The following is a 17,012-nucleotide window of genomic DNA, read 5'->3' on the forward strand; positions in this document are numbered from 1 at the left end:
TTTCAATGGGAACCAAAAATTCGAGGAACAGGATTATCTGCATATCCTAATTTAAGGATTAATAGCCAAGAGAAACAAAAATGTGATTTTACTAGGACTACAAGAAGGCAATTCACATAATAGTTCTCAAACTTCACATATTTTGTAGCATTTTAATGTCCTCTAAAATTCTTCTTAGAAACTTAAAAAAAAAAAGCTTTCAATAGGATTATCACTGTTATCAACATATTTAATGAGTATATCTTGAGATAGATACTTAGATTTATCATACAGGCGTGACCTTTATTTTCAGTGACCTTCAGACACATAGTCAGAACTATGGCAGGAAGGAGCTGAAAGTTGTTGACTATTTGAAGTCCCTAACACATTGGAACAAGAATATAAAATACAAAAGAAACATTATGCTTTCTGAGGAAAATAGAAATGTACTTCTCAAGTTCAAAGGAGTCAATGTGGATTTGTTACTATTTTATTAAAATCAAAGGAAGGGGACAATAAAAGGAAACATTTCATTAAACAATCAGGAAGAAAGTTCAAAATTATTCCCACATTTTTATAAGAGCACTTTTATTCAGATACAGGTAGCAGTTACTCATTACTAAATGGCGTCCTTTTCTTAGAAATATGGGTTTGAGGAAAACTATTAAAGGGATGATTAAATGACAGTGAGGCAAGCAGAGGTGTATTCTACCTGAATTGGAGGAGGAGTGGGTACAGTTTGTATCAATCCTGATAATAGTCTTCATAAACAAATGCCAGGGATTGCTCTGGGGACAACTCCTGGGAACTCGAACATCATTTGATTTAAAGTGAGGGCCTTGTTGGCCTTACTCTATTACCTAAGCATTTCATAAATTGGTCTGATACAACAAACTGTGGTAATCCTCCTTTTCCATGAGGAGTGGCTGCTTTTCTTCATGGAGCTGCTTTCTCTTGCGACGACGACACAATAGACGAGTGATCCCTCCCAGCACAACAGTGAGGACCGAGCCCACCACAGCAGCCCCAGTGAGCCATGGCCAGATTTGACTTGCTTGTTCTAAGTAGGGCCTTATGTAATCCTGAAAAATGTCCCGTTCTGAAACAGAAAGATATCCCATGTTTTGACTGTTGTCATCATTAGCTGCACCATCATCATCATCAACATCATCATCATTATCCTTGCAGAGTACTATGGAGTCAGATGCTTGGGGCTGAATGACAGCTCTACCACTTATGAGCTGTAAGAGCTCAGAAAATTCACACTTAATACTTCTATGCCTTAGTTTCTTCATCAGGAGAACAGGAACATAACCCCACCTCGTTGGAACGTTTTAAAATTGACTGATAATATCTAACCTATAAATTATGCAGTGTCTACAACCAAGTCAACTACCATAACTTTTAGATCTTTATTCTGATATTTGCTTCCACATTTCTAAATAACAGGCAAATATTACCATCTTTTAATTCATCAGGTTTCTATCTGGAGTTCTTCATACAGAAATAATAATTTTGTTCTCTTACAACTCCCTTTTTCTTTCCTCCATCTTTTCAGTATAACAATTCATGATTTGGGGTCAAATCCACATCAAAGATTTTCATTGGTTTTAGTATATAAATATTCACAGTGGAAACAAAGATGGTGCTATGATTACATTTCTTTATATTATATTTTCTTGGGAGTTAGTAACTTGTATCCTTCTGCTTGATTTAAAAATACCATCACTACTTATAAGATACTCTAAGATACTCCATATTCATTTTGTATACAAAGAAAACCAGAGAGTGCATCTTGGGCTTCTTTTGCACCAAATTATGTCTATGTGACTCAAGTCTTGAACAAAAGCAATATGTGTAACTTTTCGGCAGTTTCCTTAAAAATAAGAAGCTGTGTCTTCTCCTTTCTCCTTTTTTCTTTTTGCTTATCTGGAATGCAGATTGTGTGTCCATGAGCCATCATGGACCATGTGGTCCAGATTAAACCCTAGGTCTTGTGGAATCACAAGAAAGAAGCAGCTCTGGTCCCTGAAATTGTGGAGCTGATATTCAACAACATACAAAGACTGCTGCTTGAGCAGTTAGTCAAGTAATATATTTAAGCCATTGATCTTTGAACCTGCATCTGCTCCCTATCCCTACCTTCCCGTCCTCACTGATGCAGAAATTTTAACCTTTTTTTGTTTGTTTGTTTTGTTATTGTTGTTTTATAGATTTTGTTTATTTATTTGACAGAGAGCGTGAGCAGGGAGATGGGGTGGAGGGAGAGAGAGAAGCATGCTCCTTGCTGAGAGCAAGGAGCCTGATGCAGGATTGGATCCCAGGACCCTGGGATCATGAGCTGAGCTGAAGGCAGATGCTTAACAGCCACCCAGGTATCCCTATAACATTTTTTAATGAACTCTTTCCTTGGGTATAATTGCTTAGTACATGGTAGACCACTGACAAGGTGGGCCAATCAGAATCTTTACTCAGAATTCACTGTGCTGGAGTTGTCAGGTGGCTTGAGAGCTTATGACAGGCTTACATCTCAACTTGTGGAAGACAGGATGAATGCACTCCAAGAAATAGAGATGAGAGCTAGAGGAGAGAGAGACAGGACGACAGAGGAACAGAGAAACAGAGAGATACAGAGAGAGAGAGAGAGAGAGAGAGAGAGAGAGAATGAATTAGGGCTTTTAGTTTCCTGGTTCCTGCTGTTCCTCAGTCTCAGCTGCATTTCTGCCTTTCCCAGAGTTTGAGTGTTCATTCCATCCTTGGATTTTTTTAAACCAATAAATCCCCTTTTTTAACATAATCTCATTCCTGTGGAGTTTCTGTCATTTGCATTTTTGAAAGTCCTAATTATTTTGAAAAGTTGATTTTATACCCACCACAATAGACAATAGAGTAATTAACTTACAAAATTTTGGAATTACAATGATATATGAACTCCGTATATAATAAAAATGAGATACACAAACCAATGAGAAAGGGAATATTTATCTAATAACCTATCTTGGAAAGCAGGGATAGCAACATGAAATAAAATTTAAAATGGAGGGGCGCCTGGGTGGCTTAGTGGGTTAAAGCCTCTGCCTTCAGCTCAGGGCATGATCCCAGGGTCCCAGGGTCAAATGAATAAATAAAAAAATAAATCTTTAAAGCTGTACACAACTTAAGGTCTTTTTTTTTTTTTTAAAGATTTTATTTATTTATTTGACAGATCACAAGTAGGCAGAGAGGCAGGCAGAGAGAAGGGAGGAAGCAGGCTCCCTCTGAGCAGAGAGCCCAATGCGGGGTTCGATCCCAGGACTCTGGGATCATGACCTGAGCCGAAGGCAGTGGTTTTAACCCACTGAGCCACCCAGGCGCCCCCAACTTAAGGTCTTTTTAAAAAAAAATTTTAGGGACGCCTGGGTGGCTCAGTTGGTTAAGCGGCTGCCTTCGGCTCAGGTCATGATCCCAGCGTCCTGGGATGGAGTCCCACATCAGGCTCCTTGCTCAGCGGGGAGCCTGCTTCTCCCTCTGCCTCTGCCTGCCACTCTGTCTGCCTGTGCTCATGCTCTCTCTCTCTCTCTAACAAATAAATAAATAAAATCTTTAAAAAAAAATTTTAAATGGAAGTCACGCCGTTGGCCATAAACTTGATAATGTTCTAAATGTTTTTTAATGAAGGATTATTCTTTTTTTTAATCAGGAGAATTTGTTACAAATGAATATCATAGTACTAAAGCCCAATATTCATTCAAAGGAGATAAAAGTGAGCTTCTCTGGCTTATGTGGGGCTAAAGGGCTAAAACCCAGTTCATTTTTCCCATTACTTTTTCTTCTGTCCTTGACACCATCTTTTTGCCGGCTGTCACTAAGTTACCTCTATAATTCCAAGAGCCCACTAAGCATAATTTGAACAATATTGCAATTTAGAGTTTCTCTTCACCAGTAAGGGATAACAACTTGCAAAGGATAAATATTACCAAATAAATTATACAAATGACTTAAAACTTTGATATTTAAATCTAAACAATAAAAGTCAAAAAGCTAAAACTAAAAAGAAACATCAAAATGTTACTGTTTTCAATATATTTAAAATTAGTTTGAAAGAGTGACTACAAATGTCTGTCTTATTCTGCTAGTAGTTACTTCAATATATAAAATACATTTAAAATGTCTTGCAGAGGACAGAGAGGTTACATAAGAAATCTGATTTCCTCTGTTTCTGGCTCTGCTTAAACCCAAATCACAATTTCAAAATACTATTTCTACATCTGTTCTGCTGTCCAGCTTCTCTTACAATTTCTCTACTTCAGGCCACTCCAAGTAGTCTCAATTTTTACTGTCACCAAGGGTCTTCTTTGAAACACTCTTTACATTTCTTAGTGGCTCCAAACCAAAATTCAGCCTTTCATTCTCAGCTATCAGCTATCCAAACAGTGCACCTTTAAATTCTTTCTTAATATCAGAATTTTTCTATCTTTACCCAAAGTTCCATTTTTTCATGTCACCCTTTCTCTTCAGAATAATAGTTTATTCTGTTTGTCTTCTGCTCTACTGTGTTTGAATCACATGCTGATTGACTTACACAACAAATATATCAGTTAGTTTGGGACCATTATCGTAACTTAATGAATTACAAATCTATAACTTAAAAGGTTTGCCTATAATATTTAAATGAGACAATGTATATATAGCTCTTGGTATAATACCTTAGCACTTAGAAAGCAATTTATAACTGTTACTAATTCTCATTATTCTATAGTAATTTCAATGATATTTCCATGGAACAAGCTTCTGATAAAAATTTCTCTCTCAAACCTGCTTTGATTACTTATTTAGTTCAACTTTCTTTTGTATTCTCAGACTCTCTGTTTCTTTGCTCCCTTGTGTCACTTGACACAATTGTCTATGTGTTAATAATTATTTATACGTATGTCTTTTCAGACTTGATCATAAATTCTTGAGAGCAAGTATTAGGTCTTGTTTGTTTTATCTTTCATTCTTCTATTCATTCGTCGATTCATTCATACAGTAAATGTTCCATGAGACACATGATATGCCAAGTGGTGGTCCTGGCACTGTAAGTGAAAAGACACATAAGCAGAGGTCCTGGCCTGAAGGAAACAATAACTGTAAGAAAAGACTGACAAGCATGCTAAGTATTTCAAGAGTAATGTTGCAATGATGAAAGTATGTAAAAAGATACAATGGAATCGTGGTGGTAAGACCTCTTATATCTGTCTGGGGAGTCAAGGAAGGCTTCCCAGAAGACTTTCTCACTGAGTAGAAGAATGAATAGAACTTGAGCATGTGATGTTGATGGCAAGCCATTCCAGGCAAAGGAAACCGGACCACCACCTGGCATGGATACATTAAAATAATTATTAATACATAGACAAGATTCTGTGTAGACAAGCATAGCTATTGAACACATCTGTGAATGAGAGAAGCCCATCATCAAATCCCATCTGCAGAACGAGGCACTCTAGTTACCATGATCATGTCTCCTCCTCTCATTTTTAACATCAAATATCGAGGTCTTTGGGAATATATTGGGTTTAGGAAGCTCTCAACAGAGCAGTACCATATAGAAAGCAGGATTACATTTACCAACAGCATTGAGGACACAAGCTTTCATTGCCAAAGCTTTTTGGTCTCACCTTGAATCAGTTATGCGTGCAACAAAATCACCTGCTGCTCAATTTTTAAAAGCATCACTAAATTCAATTATAAGAGAAAATATTTGACAAATGCCAGACATCAGCTGCCTTTTACGGAAAACACTTAAGTAATTACAAACATGAGTACCTGAATGATGAGTAACAAACTGCTTGAGAACTAAATTACATCAAAAAGTTTTTAGGGACTCTTTTTAGTAGGCTTAAAGTTTAGCAAGAAATAGGAATAAATTTTAAATTCCTTGAATGTGTATCAGAAGCAATAGAATAATTCGTAAAAGGAAAATAGGCAATTATTGTTGTTGTTTTTAAAGTCAACCTTCTTAAAATTAATGGTGTAGATTCACAGTTTTATGAAAATTACCATCAATAGATAAAACATTTCAAATCCATTTTATTTTTTAAATATTTAATAGAAATAATAGATACCATACTAGAAATAATAAATACCATAAGGCCCTAATGGGACTCTTTGAGCCTCCACCCCCTCCTCCGTTTGGATGGGTTTTGTTGCCTTTTCAGTAAAAATTACCCATTTGGACACCAGAGAAGGAACCATGAGATAGAACATAGTGGACAAGACACATGGGGACTTAAAGAGAGCCCTCTCTACTGTTGAGTAAAGGCGAGGGGTATTCGCCACTTAGTACCTCTAGGACAGAATTAGTCACTTAACCTTTCTGTTTTCAATTTACCTATAAAACAAAATCAAAATCACTTCACATTAGACTGTGAAGATTAGCAGAGATAGCAATTCATATGCTGATGTCTATAATTTATTGCCTGTTAGTAACTGCAGGCCAGAACGTCTTCTGAGTTTCAAGGCCATCCACCTGCCCCAGAGACATATTTGCCCTGATGTTTCCTATCACCCATTTCACTGTGTGGTTAGTGCAACCAGGAGAGTCCTCCATGTTTGGCCTTGCTCCTACTGTGCCTATCTCAGTGAGCGTGTCACCATCCACCATCTTCATAGGCCAGAGAGCTTATAGGCATCCCCGATACCTCCTTTTCTCATCTCATATATGAATCATTTTCCAAGTTCTGTACATTTTATATAAATTCAAAATAGTTCAAATTCTTTCATGCCTTCTGCCCTCTCCTGAGCACGACAGCCACCCACACTGTCTTCACCTCTCTACTGGATGCCTGTAACAGCATCATCACGTCCTTCTCTGAAGATGCTTTACAGCTGCTACAGAATTTCCTATATGCTGCAGCAACAAGAAGGTTTTGCAAACTCAAACCATTTAGAATTTATCAATGACTTCTGTTATTTTAACAATGTAGCCAAAACCCATAATCAAGATCCCCTTTTCAACTAATCACTTCTTCCAGTCATACTACTGTCCTCTGAAATATCACTTCACTGAACCCTAGAGGTAGGTATGTCCCTAAACAAGTCATTAGGTACATAGTTGTTTAACATCTTTATCTACCATTACAGTGCAAACCCTGTGAAGATAGACTATGTTGTTTACCACTGTATCCATTCTAAGACAATGATTGGTTAGGTAGTTACTAAATACATGTATATAGAAAGAATAAATTAATCACAATACCACCTAGAAAATACATAGCATGATAGAAGACTTGAAATATGTTAAAAATACATATCTAAAAATGACCTGGGTATTAAAAGGGGTGACATATTAATAACAAGCTTTACTTATATTGGTTAAGAGATACCACACTTCCTGGTCAATATCACATGTACTCAAACTGATTCACCCAATGATACTGGATGTCATTTGATACTTAAACTAGAGAAACTTGCAGAATGTCAAGTCTAATCTTGTGGGACTATACTCATGATGGACAGGGGAAATTTTAAATATAAAAAATTACTATGTAACTCTAGTAAGGAGTGATTAAACATGGCTATATATATGCATAAGATGATTTACTATCTGAGAGTTTGACAAATGGATAAACAGGGTCAGAATTTAGCCAGAAGGAACAATATGTTTAAAAGCATGTGCCCACGAAAGACTTTGGCATGTTTTGGAGATCATAAAATCCTAAGTGGTAAATCTTCGAAAAGCCATTCCCAATTTGATCCTTTCCCTCCCTTTCAGAAGGGGAAACATGTTACTTGAGATTGCCACTTTTTTGAGTCCCCTTACAATATGACTGCACTTTGCAAAATCCCGTTCTCAGTGATCTCAAGGTTTTCAAAAAACTGATATCCAATGCTAGCCATTTTCGTATTCCTTCCACTGGCTATGATTTTCAGATAAAACAATACAGGTTAATGAAACCCATATTTGTTCAGCTAAGGGTCCCCCAAAGGGCAGGTAAAATTTGACAAAATACAGGTTCTCTTGTTGGCCCTACACTGTGGTTCTGCTGTGCCACATACTAACTTGATGGCCCAGGACTCCTTATTTGCATTCTTTAAGCCTCTGTTTTCTCACCTAAAAAAGGAAAAAAGAAATAATAGTGCCTCATTTATATAATAGTTATGAAGATTAAAGGAAATAATGCACAGGGCACTCCTAGAGGAGTTCCATTCATATAAAAAATACTCAATATGTGTTAGTTATTATAACGGGATTCCATTTCTCTCCACAGGGAAATTTTCCATTACTTCTACTACTCAAATAGGAGAACTTAGCATTGCATAATTACACTGTACACTTTCCACCTCTATTTTTCTTGGTATTCTCTTCGTTTATAATATTCTCTGCTCTTTTCTATCTGCTACTTGCCTGCTCATCCTTCAAGGTGTTGTCTTTCTAGGCTGAATTATTCAGAAGTTATTGCTTTCTCCCCAGTGCTCCTTTCGGATTTTTGTTTATGACTCTTTTGCTGCACTAAACACAGCCTGATGTTTTGTACTTTCTTGCACAATTGTCTGGCTTCCACACTGAACTTGGAGTTGCTTGAGGTTTGGAACTATGTCAGTCGTTTATGTCTTTAAAATCTAGCATGAGGGTTGGAAGTTGGTAAATGTCATTAATTTGTTTAATTTACTTCTCTTTTTTTTATGACTTATCATTTTTATGAATTATCAATGAATTTAATGAAATGTAAATGTTTATTGAATACCTCTTACCTACAAGCCATATGTTGTTTTACTGTTTTTGGTTGTTGACCCTCTTGTGTTAGAGTAGAAGCATAATGTAGTGAATTGAAGAGAGGGCCTTGTGGTACTGATATCTGGCTCCTCTATATACTGGTGTCTGCTATTGGGAAAATCACTAAAATTCTCATAGTATTAGTGTCCTCACCTATTTCTGGAGATAATAATACTTATCTAATATATTATTTATTAATAACACATGTATAAGAGCTGCATGTAGCAAGCTCTTGGGTGGGGGAAGGCATTTTGTTAACTATTCCTCATTTATTAAGATATTGACATATTTCTACTCAGGGAGATTATTTAAAACCTGCATATAATTATAATCTTAGAGTTTTATGTTATTACTTTAATTATAGTCATAACAATTATCATAATAGTTTCTTGGTAACCCTAGGAGAAAGTTCCCAAAGATAACTCTAAACCTACTGGATGTCTATCTTGTACCACATCATATTGGATTCTTTACTATATCATATTCATTTAATTATAACAATATCTTGGTGCGCCTAGGTGGGTCAGTCGGTTAAGCATTTGCCTTCAGCTCAGGTGTGATCCCAGGTTTCTGGGATCAAGCCCTGCGTCAGGATCCCAGCTCAGTGGGGAGCCTGCCTCTTTCTCTCCATCTGGCTCTCCCCCAGCTCATGTTCTCTCTCACTCTCAAATAAATAAATAAGGTCTTTAAAGACTATACTTTCAGAGAATAAATAAGGTCTTTAAAAAACTGTCACAGTATCTCTTTGTGCTATTCTGATCCCAATATTTTCGGTTAAAAAACTGAGATTCATGGGGTCGAAGCAAAATTTCCAAGGTCACTTAATGGTCAGTCGATAGTCATGCCTTAAACTCGCCTTTTTTTTTTTTTTTCCTGATTTTAATTCTAGCGTTCTTTTCATGGTTGCCATATACAAAATGCCCTATATTAAGCAGATTGGATGTGAATTTAAAGATCCTTGCAACTTAGTTCATGTAATAATAAATTAGTGAAAAATTAAGTGTTGTAATGTGCTTTCCCAATTTAAAGGCTTTGGGGATAACATTATAAACATGTAAGGCTAGGTACTTTCTCAAAAGAAGCTGGTCACGCTAGATTCACTAATTCATATGAAAGAAATTAAACTTTACCTGATTCTTGTAGGTTGCTATAATCATAGCCCAGATCTCTGGATGAAATAAAAAAATCACCATTCCTGTACAGAGGTATAAAAGGAACCATGTAGGATTCCCGGTTGTGCCCAATGGGTGCATTGGCTTCTGGATAAACTTCTTGAAGAGGATGGTGCCTTCGGAGCCACTGTTCAAAAATACTGTAGAGGAAAGGATTATTCAGACTCAGAAACATGTTATTTATAAAATATTTAGAATTCTTGGAGTAAAATAATAAGGCATATCTTAAAATCCCAAGACATGGAAAAATCCCAGATGTATTTTTCATGCTTTGAAAATATTTTGTAAAGCACTAGCTCATACTATCAGGCCCTGATGAAACTCACTCATTTGAAAGAAGTGTGAGAGGATAACTTTGGAAAGGGAATTTCTTAGGTAAGTGAATCTACATGACAAGTTTAGACCTTTCAGAAAGCTTCAAAGCAAGGATAATTATTGGTTGAGTGACAGCTGGGTTGAAATTGTAAATTAAATATGTTTCTTGTCTCAAAGAAAGTTAGCCCAAAGAAAGAACACATAAAACTAAGTTAGAATCAGTTCTGGAATTTGGTCATTTTTTGGGTCACAGTAGGTAATTTTCAATTATTTCAACCAACTTGCCGTGTTTTGTGAAGAATATGCTTAATGAAACGTGGGGAGAGAAAGAGCTCTCCTCCAACAACGGAGACTAAATATACTTGGACCGGTTTCCCAACTTCCCCTGAAACTAGAATATGGCCATACGATCAATTCTCAGTCAGTCAGATATACCCATGAAGCCTTTGAAACAGATATAGTGACACACACAGTGAAACAAGAATGATGGAAAACTATTCTGGGCGTGGGCAAAAACAGTTGCAATAACTTATGGGGGATTGCAAGACTGGAAGAACAAGCAAGGAACTATCCAGTGTTTTATAGCTTGGTTTTAGCAGATTTCATGGTTGTTACCCTCCTCCTCCCTTGTCCCCACCTGTTTCTGAACCTCATTCTCCATGATTTCCTGACCTATTCAGTATCCTTTTAGTAAAGACTTTTTCTGTTAATTAGCCAGAGTTAGTATCTGTTGTATGCAATTAAAAATTCTGACTGGAACAAAAGGTAAACAATTAAGGGACAGAAACGATTGAGTAAGAATACTCAAGCTATAGAAGAATTTATATTGTGTCACTAAAAATGTGAGAAAGAAAAAGATTTTGTATTATCAGGTCATATAACAGAGGTTATATGATATAGATATATCATACATATATGTGTGTATGTCTGTGTGTGTATATATATGTATTTATATATATAACATTTAACATAGATCTGAGGTCAGAGAACTCCCCTTGAGCCTAGCTCTGTGTATGACTCTAAGCAAATCACTGAAATTCTTGGAGATCTAGCCTCCTCAACCTTAAATGAAAGCAATAGTATCTGTCCTATTTTCAAAGGGATTATCCAATGTGCTAATATTTGTGAAAGTGCTAATAAATATTGTTACTCTGCTATAAAATTTATTCCAGGAGATAAAATGTACATGCATAGCCCAAGCGATGGTGCCTATAAAGGAAAGTGATAAAGCTTCAAACAAACAAACAAATTTGAAAAAGCATTATGAAGTACAATAAAGAAGATAACAATGATGCTGGATGGCAGCGTGGTGATCATGTTTTCCGTGATGGAGAACAATTCTATTTGCTTAGAGAATCTGGACTTCAAAAACCCATCGTGCTTAAAGTTGACATTTGTTCATTTATTTATTTATTTACTTGATTTATGTTCAGTGAGCCAGCATATAGTACCTCATTAGTTTTTGACATAGTGTTCAACAATTCATTAGTTGTATATAACACCCAGTGCTCATTGCAACATCATCTGGTTACCCCACTCCCTTTTGTAACCCACAGTTTGTTTCCCAGAAAATTGGCTTTTATCCCAGAAAATTGGCTTTTAATTGTGAATTAATTGTGGGATCAGAAGGCCACTGATAAGTCCTGAAAATGTGGCCCATAAATTCTAAATAGCTCAATTATTAAATATGTTTATTGAGTTCTTATTATATGCCAAATTTTGGAGAAACACAAGCTTGCATAAAACCCTGAGTTCCATGGGTTGTGACAAAGGATATTTGTAAAATTTCTTAACCTGTTTGATTTTCCTATTCCTCACCTATGAAGTGGGAATAATATTTCTGGATTAATTAGTATAATATAAGTAAGGTGTATATTTAAGTACTTGACAAATCTAAGTGGAAACAGTCATCATCCACATTCCCTTCTTCCTCTTCTCCTCATTCCTCACTACTAATGTTATCCTGGAAGAATGTTACAAGTGGCAAGAGAGAAGAGACATACTGTTACAGAAATGCCAAAGCCATGTATATTTGAGATGGTTCTTCTCCTTCTTCTTCTTCTTTTTTAATTAGGTAAACATTTATTTTTTAAAATTTTTAGAAGAAGCCGTGATGGAAGGGGTGAGGAGCAGAGGAAGAGGGAGAGAGAGAATCTTAAGGAGACATCATGCCCTGCGCAAAGCCTAATGCAAAGCTCGATCTCAATCTCACAACTGTGAGCTCATGAGTTGGATGCTTAACTGACTGAGCTACCCAGGTGCCCCTTTGAGCAGGGTCTTTTTAAGAAGGGTTATGATTCTGACCAACAGGAATGAGAAAGAAGATTCAAAAAGTTTGGTTTTTCTGTGTGTGCCTTAGTAACTGGCCTAACAAACATACCCTACGTTCTATTCAGGTCCTAAAATTTTATTAATTAGCTTTTTTGTTTTAACTTCTGCAGGTTTTTTCTTTTGATAAAAGCATTACTTGTTTATTACATGCAATCCAGAAAATGTAAATGAGCAGGAATGAGAGAAGAATTCATGTAATCATTTCATAATTCAACTGTTCCATCTAGTTTATAAAATACGCATAATAACACTACATATATTTTAACAAAAAAGAGAATTGTATTGTAGATAATGTTTTAAAGGCTATTTTATTTGTATTATGCAATATTTAATGTTTAAAAAATATTTAAACATGCTTAAACAATGTTTACCAGCTTTTCAATTGGCAAATCTAATTTTTTTAAATGAGAAGGAGGCTCTCTGATAAAATTAATCTCCCACCCCACTTCTACTAAACTTTGATTTAGAAACAGCCTACTGTTTCTAAACAAGCTACCAGATAAGGGTTTGAGGCAAAAATTGTGCCTTCTGTCAATTGAGAAAAATTACTACTGTAGTTCAACTTATAAATAATCTTTTTTTCTGCCAAGAAACAAAAATTCTTTACCTAGATAAGACAAGGACATCAATTCTTAGCACCAAAAGATTTAATGGATAAAACCATTAATGTGCTCACCCACCTTATCAACCTTTTAAAATGAAGGTATTAATCTTGATTAAATTCTTTATCGGTGGTTCTCATCCTCAGTTAATTTCATCAAACCATGTCTAAAATGACTCACATTGGAATACTGATGCTTAACTTAAATAATCACACTGACATTTTGGCAAGAACTTATTACCAAAGATTTATATAAACTGTATCTAGACAGTTTTCTGGAATTAGGAAAATGTAAAGATGATTGCAGATGCAAATAGGAAGGAATGTGTTTTAGATATAAAAGTAATGCTTTCTGGACACTCTCATCCTTACAGCAAGAAAAGGCTAGACAAATGGAAAATCAACAACTTTTCTTGGATCATGAGAGAATGAGGTCACAGGACAAAGGCTCACCTACCCCCCTCAAAACTGCAGAGATAAGTACATCCAGGGGAACACAGCTGAGACTTGCTCACCAGGAACAGAAGCAGCTGTATCCATAAACCGGTAGAGATACCTGAACATTTTGATGAATGGTTGGAGATTGAGTATGGCCTAACAGTGGTAGTGAGAAACTCCTGGGAGCCATAGCGTAAGGGGAACTCCCAAGCATTTGGGGATTTTAACTCCAGGAACTCTACCAGGTTTTCATGATGAAGACTGGTGAAAAATCCTTTCCTGGGAGGGAGAGAGAGACCATTATGAAGTAAGTCCCCAGACTTCTCCATAACAAACCTCTTTTATTCAAAGGAAATAAATTTCCAGAGTCTTATCCCAACTAGGGGAAGGGGATTCCAGATTTTCTGTCGCACTTAAGAGAAAATAAAGCATAGGGCACTTTGGTCAGAACTTCAAGGAAACAAATTGGGACTGCTGTAACCAAACATGTAGGAGGGAGAGGGTTAAAAAAAAAAAAGCTATACAATTGAAGAAACAGTCATGAAGGTTACAGCCCCAAGACATTGGCCAAGTAAAAGACTGAAATTTAATATTTTAGGACACACACACACACACCCCACCTTGATATCAAAAGAACTCCAGTATAATGATAGGGATTGCAAGTGAAAGAGCTACAAGATAGGGTGCCTGGGTGGCTCAGTCGTTAAACACCTACCTTTGGCTCAGATCATGATCCCGGGGTCCTGGGATCAAGCCCCACATGGAGCTCCTTAGCTCAGCAGAGAGAATGTTTCTTCCTCTCTCTCTGCTCCTCCCCCTGCCCATGCTAGCTCTATCTCCATCTCTCTCTCTCTCTGTCAAATAAATAAAATCTTAAAAAAAAAAAAAGAGCTACAAGGCAGACAGTCCAAAGACTAGTATACAAGAAAGCCCAAAGCCAAGAGTGAAGACTAAGACTGACCTAGGAAAATTTGAAGCCTCCAGCACCTACAGCTACAAAAATCACTAAACACAGCCCAACTTCTTGCCAATTAACATAAATCCTTACATTAAAGGCCTAGCTACCTCAGTTCCTACTACTCAATAAAATATATCTGATTTTAAAGAACAAATCACATGGCATGCCAAAAGGCAAGAAAAAGTCTGAAGAGACAAAGCAATCAAAGCAAAGTAAACACTAACTCAGATATGTGATAGATATTGGAATTATCAGACAGGGAATTTAAATAGTTGTGAATAATATGTTAAGAGCTCTCACAGAAAAAGTAGATGACATGCAAGAGCAGATGGGCAGTGAAGCAGATTGGTAGAAAGGCTCTAAGAAAGACTCAGAGGAAATGCTAGAAATCAAAAACACTGTAGCAGAAATGAAGAATGCCTTTGGCTTTGATGGGCTCATCAGTTGACACAGCTTAGAAAAGAATGAGTAAACTTGGAGATAGAAACTTCCCAAACCAGAATGCAAGGAAAGAAAGAATGGGGAAAAATAAATCAAGAACTGTGGGATAATTTCAAAAGAGGGTAACATACGTGTAATTGGAATAACAGAAGGAGAAGAAAAAGTGAACAGAGCAGAAGAAATATTCTCCAATAAAAGGACCCGGAGGTACCCACTGAAACCACTCCCTATGTCCAAACCTGGAACAACCTGAGCCACAGAATAAATAAAGTAGTAATAGATTATCACCTAAAATGTAAAATAAATATAGAGGAGTCCTCGCTGATATAAAGTAATGAATAAATAAATAAATAAATGGGGGGAATACATAAGTCTGCCATGCAGAATTTTAAATAATTATGTAGATACTCCAAATACTTAATGCAGGTGGTATATAACTCTGCACATAGTGACTTCCTTCCAAAGAGTATTAGGGAGGAGCAGTGGAGTCATTTAACAGTTTGAGAAACCTGACCAAACCCATCTCTGCCAGGTGATGAAGGTTAACATCAATAATCTTATGTTATGTTGATAGCCCGCAGCCTTGATATGATGTGAAGAGAATGGTGCTTACCTCTGTCATCTTCCTACCCAAAACACATAACTCCAGTCTAAACATGAGAGCAACACCAGGCAAATCCCAACAGGGAGTCCTTCTACAAAAATCTGAGCAGTATTCCTCAAAACTGTCAAGGACATCCAAAACAAGGGAAGTCTGAAAACCTTTCACAGCCAAGAAGAGCCTAAGGGACATGATGATTATATGTAATGTGGTGTCCTGCTTGGGATCCTGCAAAAGATGTTAAATAACTACTAAGAAATCTTAATAAAGTCTGAGCTTTGGTTAATAATAGATCAGTATTATTTCAATAACTGTGACAAATGTTCCATACTAATGTTAAGACATTAATAATAGGGGAAGTTAGAGCTGGGGTATATGGGAACTTGGTTCTCTCTTGGCAACATTTTTGTAACTAGAAAACTATTCTTCAATAAGAGTTTATTATTATTATTTTTTTAAAGAACAACTAACAAGAAAGCCTTGATATAGGTGGATATTTAGGAACTGATTTTCTTTACCTCCACCACCACCACGAAAAAAAAATAACATACTCCTGTATAACAGAACAAGTTTTCATTTATTCATCTATTTTAGAGACAGATGAATATGTACATTCTAAGCATCTATAACAAACTGTCTCTGTGCAAGGGAATGTTCCCCAAGTTACCTTTAGTGAAGTTTCCTGTCCTTGGGGTACTTAAAGTCTAGGGGTGGAGACAGATACTAACCAGTAATTTCAAACTGGCAAATACTGTCCAAGAAAGCAACGTGGTAAGAAGATGTGATGGGGAGACTTCATTTCATCTGCAGCCTCTTGGAAAGTCTCTGATAGTGTGTTAAACCCAGAGCTAAAGAAGGCACATTTAGATAAATGGTGAAAGAACATTTCTGAAGACTCAGAATTTGCAAAGGGCATTTGATGAGAAGTACATAGCAAGTCCAAGGAACTAAATGATGATGGGTCAATGGAGAGCAGGGACAAAATAGTTTAAGATCAGGCTAGAGAGGTAAGTGGGACCCCAAGCATGAAGTGCAGCATAAGGCATGTGAGAAATATTTGTATTTTTCCAGAGAGCAACATGGAGTCACTGTCTCTGGGGTGGTAGGTGATAATTTTTAAAGAACTGATATGATGATCATTTTTAAAGGATTGCACAGATTGCACTGTGGAAAGGGACTGAAGGGTAGTAAGGGATCCTTTACTATACCTTACAGGGAACAAGGAATGAAGAAATCACTAAGGAAGCAAGGTCTAGGCAAAAAGATGGTGTGTGATTGTTGAATCAGCACAACTGAAGGATGAGGTGGCATAGAAAACTCCAAGTTTTCTGGCTTATACTGTAGGACAAAATATTTTTATTCCCCAAAATGTAGACAACTGGAGAGGAAGGGTGACATGAGGAAAGGATATTAATATTCTGATTTTTGATGTGTTGTGTACT

At 36.6% G+C, this 17,012-nt stretch overlaps 1 protein-coding gene across 2 annotated transcripts in view; it reads right to left on the bottom strand.

The window, feature by feature from the left end:
* Positions 1 to 495: 495 nt before the first annotated feature.
* TYR (tyrosinase) overlaps positions 496 to 17,012 on the bottom strand; it is a 97,203-nt gene continuing 80,686 nt past the window's right edge. For both annotated transcript variants that reach the window (XM_047692189.1, XM_047692187.1), the window contains 2 exons: positions 9,844 to 10,025; positions 496 to 1,078 (listed from right to left, as the gene is read on the bottom strand). In XM_047692189.1, the coding sequence (XP_047548145.1) occupies positions 849 to 1,078; positions 9,844 to 10,025 (412 nt within the window). In that variant the 3' untranslated portion in view covers positions 496 to 848. The remainder of the gene's footprint in view (positions 1,079 to 9,843; positions 10,026 to 17,012) is intronic.

The sequence above is a fragment of the Lutra lutra genome, chromosome 10 (assembly GCF_902655055.1).
Source record: "Lutra lutra chromosome 10, mLutLut1.2, whole genome shotgun sequence".
NCBI lineage: Eukaryota > Metazoa > Chordata > Mammalia > Carnivora > Mustelidae > Lutra > Lutra lutra.